The sequence below is a fragment of the Arachis ipaensis genome, chromosome B03 (assembly GCF_000816755.2).
Source record: "Arachis ipaensis cultivar K30076 chromosome B03, Araip1.1, whole genome shotgun sequence".
NCBI lineage: Eukaryota > Viridiplantae > Streptophyta > Magnoliopsida > Fabales > Fabaceae > Arachis > Arachis ipaensis.
In genome coordinates, this window is record NC_029787.2 from 28,600,717 (window position 1) to 28,611,184 (window position 10,468).

General features: G+C 30.8%; 1 protein-coding gene across 1 annotated transcript in view; it reads left to right on the top strand.

Annotated features, from left to right (window-relative positions):
* Positions 2,124–10,468, top strand: part of LOC107632782 (diacylglycerol kinase 4-like) — a 26,832-nt gene continuing 18,487 nt past the window's right edge. Inside the window, exons 1-8 of the mRNA XM_016336437.2 lie at positions 2,124–2,795; positions 3,126–3,248; positions 3,738–3,875; positions 3,962–4,047; positions 4,829–4,916; positions 5,504–5,579; positions 5,778–5,860; positions 5,983–6,053. Of these exons, the coding sequence (XP_016191923.1) occupies positions 2,394–2,795; positions 3,126–3,248; positions 3,738–3,875; positions 3,962–4,047; positions 4,829–4,916; positions 5,504–5,579; positions 5,778–5,860; positions 5,983–6,053 (1,067 nt within the window). The 5' untranslated portion in view covers positions 2,124–2,393. The remainder of the gene's footprint in view (positions 2,796–3,125; positions 3,249–3,737; positions 3,876–3,961; positions 4,048–4,828; positions 4,917–5,503; positions 5,580–5,777; positions 5,861–5,982; positions 6,054–10,468) is intronic.

Here is a 10,468-nt window from a genome sequence, read left to right on the forward strand (position 1 = left end):
TATAATATATATGATAATAATGATTTAACAGATAATTTATTATGTACAGATAATATTTTTTTATTAACACTTAATTTTATAAAAAAAAACTAAAAATTAAAGAAGTAAATAGTACAATAATTTGGTACAACAAAGTATCCAGTACTGAATTATTTAATCAATATTGTTAGAGAGACAATGAAAAATTTAAATAATGTGAATAATAGGTTCTAAATTTGACCAAATACAATAGAAAAAAAAGTTAGAAATTTCTCCAAATTACCTAAGCTAAAAAATCTAAACATGTTATTTCAAAAAATTAACTATCCCAACCCTAATTTACCAAAGAAATTCACCCAACCACCCTCTTTCCCCCCAAACTGTCTGCCATCCCACCCTCATCAATCATCCAACCTCTCCGGCGTTAGAAGCTCCCTCACCGGCCATCATCGTTCACCCCTGTAGCCTTCTCTCTCATCACCGCCGCAGGATCGTCATCAAACAACCATCTACATAATTATTAAAATAATCATCCGGCTACCTAGTGAAATGACCATCCATCATTTGTTAATTGTATATATTTAAACTGAATTGAACAAAATAACCATCCAATTAAAAATTAAAATAACCATCTACATACCTAGTGAATTGAACATCCAGCACATTTGCGGGGTGGAAAGAGTCAACGACGACACACGGAGGCAGGAGAGGAGATTCAACGATGGAGGAACAAGAGGTGCAAGTGATCATTCCTTTGATGTGCATCTGGCATACCTGAACATTTCTCTCATTGAATTTGTCTCTGTCTAAGGTGGCTTCAAAACCAGCTTCTTCAATGGCCTCCTGAATAGTCTCCTCGTTAACGAAAGTGGAGTAGAAGAAGACCATAGCATGGTTGTTAAGAACATCTACGACGGCCTCACGAATACCCGGAAGACGTTTGATGGATTTTTAGACAGAGCCGACGCAGGTGGAGCAAGTCATTCTAGTGACGCAGAAATATGCTTTTGCCATGGACATAGTGTCCATGCTGCTCCCTTCTGCCACCGTGACGCCCTTTGAGTACCTCGGCATAGAAGGGTAGCATGGTTGCGGTGAAAGGTGCCCGAAACTCGAGCCTCCATCGTTGCATACACAAACTAACGCCAAAAAGTTGTTAGCCATGTCGGCATGCGAACAATCGGTGGGAGGATGGGCGGTGTCGATGAGGTGCGGCACAGCAGCAACAACGACGCGACGGGGAGGACAAGCGGGATGCAAAAAGGCTGGGCGGCGTCGGCGGGAGGATGGGCGGCGTTGGCTGGGCGGTGTCGGATCGGACAGCAGGAAAGTGCAACAGCACCGGGGTGACTGTGCGGACCGGAGATCGCAAATGGAGAATGGGAAGTTAGCGTAATATTAGGAGTAACTGTGCCAATTGTGATTTGGTTTAATTGCAAATCCTTATTTTTTAAATTTTAAAATCTGAAATTAAAAATAATTAATTAATAATCTGATTTATGATTTTAATTTTAATTTTCCTTTTTATTTTATTATTCACATTGTTTAGTATTCTCGTTGTCTTTCTATACTTTTTCTTTTTCCAATTATATGTCACTGCATTATAAGTAGAAGTTTCATTTATAATTGCCCAAACTTGATTGTAATGTAGTTGGTTGTTTTCATACTTTTTGACTCCGTATTTTTTTATACTGGCTTCCTTTTTTACAACTACACGCTCGCTAGAAAATTGAAAATTTTTTTAAGAAATTTAATTCTGGCAAGGCTTTAATATTACTAAATCAAGTAAGTAGTTAAGTTTTTTACATTATGTGATATCCTGATTAGGACGAACTTATGACTTATGACTTGAGTATAAATTCTTACTAAAAATGGTATAATAGATATATTAATATTTTGGTGTACTATTTTGTTTATTTGACTATTTTTTATCAAACATAGGTATAGAAACATCAATGAACTCATGCAATACAAAGGTATAATTATTATATTTGAACAAAAATAAAAATACTTCCTAATATAAAAAATTGATGAAAATATAGATAATATAAGTAGATATATAAAAATAAAGATGTAACTTTTGTACATAAAATTATATATAAAAGAAAATAAAAAAGTAGCATAAATATCGTGGAATTCTCAAAAATTGTGGTGCATGAGCATTATGATTAGGTCACTAATTAATTCTGTAATTAAAAAGGACGTAGGATGATTTATTGTTTACCCAATTGAACTTGTTTGTCCCCACAACCACCCCTACTCTATTTCATTCTACTTGCTTCTTTCTCTCTCAACCTCAGGCTTTATATTTATACTATATCTTGTAATACGGTAATAGATTCATTATTGAATACCTTGAACAGAAGAACATTTTTTCAATACATTTATCGATCAAATCGTATAGTTTTTTCCTCATGAATCCGATAGAAGATAGAGAAAAAGATGTAGAGGGAGAAGAGAACCTCAGTGTAATTGCATCACCTTCGTCATCGACAACAGGAGACACATATATCAAGATCCCATTAAGATCATCAACGTTAGTAAATTCGTTACGCGGATGTGGTCTTTCCAATGTTCGCATTGACACGGAAAATCTTAGACAAAACCTTACAATGCCACAATACCTTCGTTGTGCAATGCGTGATAGCATTCGTCTTCAAGATCTCATTACTGAAGAAACTCGTACAATTGATTCTGTGGACAATGAGATCACCGCAGAGCGAACACCCCTCGTTGTCTTCATCAATCCCCGTAGTGGTGGCCGCCATGGTCCTGTCCTCAAAGAGAGGCTCCAACATCTCATGAGTGAGGAACAGGTCATTATCATTTCATGTCTTCTTTATTTTAAATTCATAATTCTAAAAAAAGGTTTAAACTTGGCACATATAATTTATTTCTTTCTTTGTTTATGTTTTTTTAGTAAGAAATTATTCTATGATATAAATTAAATATGACAAAACTCTTAACAAGATTCTTTTCAATATATTTAATATTTAATATGCGTTGAGTTGTTTCTATCACAACCCATTCTGAGATTTTATGAGGTAGGAAGTATTAAAAAAAATATTGGTTGAGTTTGTCTTCTTGTTGTAAAGTTTTTATTACACAATTACAATATTATTTATGTATGTTAAGTTGTGATGCAGGTTTTAGATTTAGTAGATGTGAAGCCAGATGAATTTATCCGATATGGGTTAAAATGTTTAGAGATGCTAGCTGATAAAGGAGATACCTGCGCTAGAGAGATTCGTGAAAGAATAAGGATTGTGGTATATGTTCATTGTGTTCGTGATGATTGAATTATTCCATATGATAGAATGTAAAATATATTTGTATTTTTGTTGAACTGAAATATACTTGTATTTTTGTTGAACTCTCTATAATCACAAATTTTTTATTTCATAATATTAAATTCCTTATCGAGTACCTCCTTTTAATACTTAAAAGTTGAGTGCATTGATTTTTATTTTAAAAAATAGATTTTTAATGATATGTTGGATACAAATAATGTAGAGATAATGAAACACTATTAACTTAGTTGCTCACATATTACTATATAAAAAGAATCTTAGGCTAGAACTTTTAGATAGGCATGTAGACCAATATCTGACAAATAAAAGTTGTGATTGTACATGATGCAAATAAAATAACCCTTGTCAAATATATTTTTATGATTGATGTTAAGATATTTCGCACACAAAAAAAACTTTTATTATTATTTTGTTGATGGTATTGAATAGATACGGTTGAATTGATAGGTTGCTGGAGGTGATGGTACAGTTGGATGGGTATTAGGATGCCTTACAGAGCTTCACAAATATGGCCGGGAACCAGTTCCTCCTGTTGCAATCATACCACTTGGTACAGGCAATGATCTTTCTAGGAGTTTTGGATGGGTAAGAAATTACATAAATTAGGAAATAATACGTTCATTGAAACAAAAGACTAATTTATAATGTGTCTTTTTTTCTTGTGGTATTAGGGTGGTTCATTTCCTTTCTCATGGAGACAAGCAATTAAGAGAACACTTTACAAAGCTAGTACTGGTCCAATTTGTCGTTTGGATAGGTATATATTATAATATAAATTTAGATCCTATATTTTTTTAATTGATTTCTCAAAAAAGAATTGTTTAGAGCTTAATATCTTGTTGGACATTGCTTGATTTTTGATATGATCCTCTTTTCAAATGCAGATATTGAACGAACATGATTAACATATTATTATAATTTAGTATGAAAACAACTTCTAGTTTTGAGTAGTTTAGGACAAAATTAGACAATTTATGAGACAAGGAACAATATGTTTTTTCACTTTAGTGTTTGTAGTATTTTTCAAACTTTCTTTATTCTTTTGAATAAAGTGAAATATAATAAATTAAGAAATAATAAAGAATACATATGGACTGTTAGACATAAAAAAAGCTAATACATTATGATGTTAGTCCTGAAATTTTGAAAAATGATAGACGAAAAAATTACAAAAGAGATAAAATTTTAATAAAGATATTTAAAATTGTGGTAGTGGCTATTGTCCTCTATAACTACACTAGGAATCACCCTAGTTGAGTGTTTATTTTCATGTATAATATTTTTATAAAGAAAAATATTATATGCATTATTTTTTATAGATTTCTTTTGTATATTTTCTACATTTGGTTTTAAAAACAGTTGATAAAGAGTGATAAAAGATAAAAAAAAATATCTTTTGTACCATAAATTTTTTTATTACTATAATTAAAGTCCATGGTCATACTTTTAACAAGCAGACTAAATAATTTTGCACCATCTCCAATTTTAAGAAATCAAGCATTGTTTAGAAATTAATTATTTTGACAATTTTCATGCAGTTGGCGAATTTCAATTACAATGCCCGAAGGAACAATAGTAGAGCCACCACATTCTTTGAAGCAAATAGAAGGGTGCACTTTTGATGAGGTTGCAATATAGTTTTTTATGAAAAATTACACTAATATTTTCTAAAATTTGGTGAAAATCAACATCATCATCTTTCCTTTTTATATGTTCTAGTAAAATTAGTCTCCTGTAAATTAAGAAAAAAGCAAAGTTTATAATGTTTATCTTACAAAATACAGAAAAATCAAATATAATTTCACCAAATGTCTTCACTTTAATTAAAGAATATTATGTTAGAGATTTTTTATATAATTTTTGTTCTAATATGCTTTAACGACATAGATTTTAATCATTATAACTGTAATTATCCCCTTTGAAAGTTCATAACTATTACTACAAATATCTTTTTTCAAACTTCATGTATAGTTCACATATTTGTATAACAATAGTATATATGATAACAATCCTTTACATAACTAGATTGTTGACACATATTTTGATGGTGAAAGCTTAATTATTATGAACTAATTTGAAGGATACTGAACATATAAAGCAAACATGTAATTTATATAATAATTATGCATATTTATTTTTTTTATTTGATTTTTCTATATTCAAATTTTACTTACGTTATACCTTGCAACTTATGAATTTTATCATACTTGCAGGACATAGAAGACGAGGAAGGACTGCCGGAGAAAGTTATATGCTATGATGGCGTCTTTTACAATTATTTTAGCACAGGTATTTTGGTATTTTTTTATTTTTTTATATATTTTTATGACCACATTGATTATAATACTGAATGCATCATGTTCACCATCACATTTCAAAATTTGAAACATAAAAGTTTTCAAATACTAAATAATATCAAATTTATTAAAACCTAAAACAAATGTCTAATTTTATTTGTTGATTACTCTTAGAGATTAGTTATTTCAGGAATGGATGCCCAAGTGGCTTATGGGTTTCATCATTTGAGAAATGAAAAACCGTACCTTGCACAAGGTCCAATTGCAAATAAGGTAACAACTCATAATTTTTAAAGCAATTTTAGAAAAAAAAATCTTTAAAATTGTACCTTTGCACAAGGTTGAATTGCAAATAAGGTAACTAACTCTTTGCCTTTTCTTTTTTATTGTTGTAGATCATTTACTCAGGTTATAGTTGCACCCAAGGTTGGTTCCTTACTCCTTGCACAAGTGATCCAAAGTTAAGGTAAAAACAGAGAAACAAAAGTTCTTATATTTAGTAGAAATAATTGTTCTTATCATTTTTTATACTTGTTTTTTTAACATTATCTTAGCTTTAAGTACAAAATGCTTATTTCACTTATTAGGTATAAATTTTTTTTTATATTTTTATTAAATTAAAAGATATACACATAAAAAGACCACAATATAAGGAAAACCTATTGGATTTTTAGAAGAGTAGATACACACAACTTTATGTCTTCACCTATCTAAATTATAATCCACACTTAGAAGATATATTGAACTCCCAAAAACTCCATCATGCATAGTTTTTTTTCAAGTTTAGCATATGTTCCATTAAATCTCAACTAAAACTCAAGCGCTTGTATTAACAACTATACTTGAAACATGAAGTCACCTTGATCTAATTCAATATATTATTGATAAGATCTCCTATCATTGTTATTAGCCTTTGTTAACATCAAACAATACTCTTTAATTAGCTTTTTAAAGTGGTTGCATTGTCCCGGCTAAAAATAAATCATGTCTAGAGCTCAGGAAAATTGTCCCGCGGTTTTGATATACTCAATTTGGTCCCGCAACTTAGCATTGTGACTCATGCTGGTCCTTGACCTTGTTTCATCACAGAATCGTTAAAAACGTGCTGAGATGGACTGACAGTTGCCATGCTAGATTTTCCAATGATTATTTGGTGTGGAAATTGGAACTTTTTTACCTCGATAGCTATTAGATAGTCTAGTGTGGCAGATGTCAGTCTATCTCAACATACCCTTAATAGCAAATATTCACATATTAAAACTTAAGGGATCAGATTAAGATACGCGTGTAATTTCTAAGACTAATTTGAGTATTAACTCAAATTTTAAAATAAATAAAAAGTTGCAAATATTCTTAATTAACTTTCACATATAATATAACACCCTAACTAATGAGCCCATTATAGCAAAAACATAATAGATTATTAGTGAGGACATTACTAAGACCGGTAACATCTATCTTAAACAACAACAACAACAACAACAACAACAACAACAATAATAATAATCATCATCATCATCATCATTTGTGAGATCTTTTTTATACAAATATAAATACTATACAAATACATGAATACAAAAGAAGTGGTGTGGTGTAAGAATGAAAAGTTTTCCAAATTGAGAGTTTCAAATTCAAATAATACAAATGATAAAATAATTATAAATGCATATAGAAGATAGATAATAATTTCCGGGCCTAACCCGTGGAAAAGACAACCTAAAAATGAATCTCAAACTAAAACGATTCGGGATATATAAAATCCCATCTCTTGGCTTAAAACTGACACCAAGAAATACATCAATAGTGAGAGACAACTACGAAGAATAGAATAAACACAGGAAGTGGTACGAACTCGCCAGATTTGACTTTGAAGGTTGTTAAAGTCTACTATGATAAAAAATCTAAGCCATGCATGAGAAGCTGATGGTTCCTAGCAGGGCTTTGAAATCAGATAATAACTACATAACAAGGGTTACAAATCTAAACCTTTAAGCACTACTCTCTAGCTCATAATCTTAACCATTGGCCTGCAATCTCCCTTGCAAGTCCATTTCTTCCCATTACCATTTTTGTCTCTTAACAATCCCCAAGCACAATCCAAATAATTGATATTCTTGGCTATCCCAAATACTTAATACTTGAGAGTTTAGCTAAAATCTTAATCCATACCAACTCTTTAGTTTTTGTTATAGTTCCTTTCCTCTAAGGCTATACTTATTCTGATCTCTATCAAAATTTATTTTTTTTCTCACACGATCCAAATCAATGCCTTCAAGAATAAAAATACTACCGAGTTTCAACACCATTCCCTTTCTCCAACACCTCCAATTAGTTTAGGAAAATACAAATAATAGCAAACACAACCAATTCACAATTAAATCCATTAGACAAGTAGCACATAGTTGAACAAATAGGTGTAATACCCTAACTACCAAAGCTCACGCTTCCGGCTGCGTAACTCTGATAGCTCGGACATTACGACGACACTTATACTATTTAATACTAAAATATGAGCCTGTTTAAAACTTTAAACCGCAATACCGCTCCCAAAGATACTTCCGTTCAATAACGTACATCCATAAATACCATACAACTTACAAAAACTCATAAAGAGTACATCCATATATATACATACCTATATATAAATAATATTACAAACATAATCCAATACAATTCCTATCCCTCTTACAGATTATATCAAGATAAAGGCGAGGGTACAATCTTTATAATTTGAATATAGAAAATAATCCAATAATTATAAAATTGGATAATAAATCATAACTTGTCTCAAATTCAATAAATCACAACTTGCCTTAATTATCTGTAATAAAAATAATTTTTGAAATTAAGGCTATAAATTTATATATGATTTGAGACTTGATCATAAAAATACTTTTCAAAGGTTCTGGGTCTTACATTCCACCCACCTTATAAAAATTTTCGCCCTCGAAAATTGATACAAGACGAAAGAAATTTCATAACAGTTCACCCTTAAATACATTTAAGGAAGAAGCAAAAATATCTCAAAATATAAACATCTATACGGTTCCCAAATACTTTGATTGTCATATGCATAAGGATGCCAAGGTAGAAGTGTGAGTGCAAAGCAAACGCTACAAGGTAGGCTCAATGCAAAAGGTGACATGGGTCAAACATGTGATAGTTAGGCAAGGCATTCAAGGTTATAAAACAGGATGAGGTTACAATGACGTGCTCAACATCCGCACACTAATCTCATCTCAACCTCAAAGCTTCAATCTTCCAACTCCATCAAGCACTTAACAATCCCCATACCGATCATAAGCCTAACGACCGCAAACCCGTTCGCAAGGAACAAAACACCCACAACTCATAACGTTGCACACCTACCGTTTCAACTTCCGTATATACATATCACGTCTTAAAGAACTAACACATCACGTCACTACGTCTACAAGTCCCACGTGATATCAAACAATTCTCGAGTCTACTCAGAAGGATACAAGATCTTAGAAAGGAGAGACAATTGTCAAAGACAATACTCATAGATTTGAAAGAATATATCCAATTCCAGATAAACAAGGATGTTCAAGCAATGAAGTTTGCTAGACACAATTCAATTGACAACTTCAAAGACAACCCTTAGATCAAAGAAGTTCAATAGGATCAATAAGAAGAAAACCAGCGCATCAGTTTGAAACAAACTCAAGTTGAGTCGAGGAAGCATGAGGTTTACAGAAAAGGATATCTCAAAGTAATTAGATATAAATTTTAATCCAACAATAATAATGTATAGAAATACCACTTGCTCGTATTTCACATTTTATTTCCAATAAAATGTTCAAATCCAATAATTATAAATAATCTGATTAAATCCTTTATTTTTCCAAAGTAGCAGTATTAATATTTAAAATATTAATTATTTAATCCATATCATATAGAAACCCTTATTATTTCACAACTACCAACTTTATAATTTGAATATAGAAAATAATCCAATAATTATAAAATTAGATAATAAATCATAACTTGTCTCAAATTCAATAAATCACAACTTGCCTTAATTATCTGTAATAAAAATAATTTTTGAAATTAAGGCTATAAATTTATATATGATTTGAGACTTGATCATAAAAATACTTTTCAAAGGTTCTGGGTCTTACAATAGGTATTAGGTAATTCCTAATAATTATGCAAATTCAAGCAATCCAAACAAATGCACATGATGCATTTCTATCCTACTGGCTATGAGATCATGTGTCAATTATTATGTCAGAATTCGACACATCCAATAGCTAACCCCAGACATAATTTTCTAGCTGTGCATTTCATAAAGGGTATCTAAAATCAAATATATAATGTTTATAAAAGTCAAAGGAGTGTCCTGTCACATTTCTTTAGAGGAAAACTATTCGAGAATTGCATGTCTGACCATACATACAAATTAGAATAGTTGCATATATGGTCACAGTATCAAATTTAATAAATATCAAATTGATAGCACATTAAGTCATCGTGAATTGTACGCATCCATGTTTGATTGTCGCTAATACATGGAAAATATAAATGATTTATATGATAAAAAAATCAATAATGTTATAAGCTAACTCATGGTCTTGGGAGTCTTTTGTCATTCACGTCATCAATTTTATAATCTTATACATCCACGATAAATTATTATCACCCCATGAAAAACATGCTCATACTTCTGATCTCTTACATCCAAAATCTCAATTCTACAAAGCTTTTTTCAAGCAAACAATTAATTTATCCTCAAATAAAACAATACACATTTTAACGACTCTATCTCAAATTAATTTTCCAAAATGTGTATAAACATGAGATAAATGAAATATTCTAAAATTATACAAGTTTCATAAAACAAATATATATATATATACT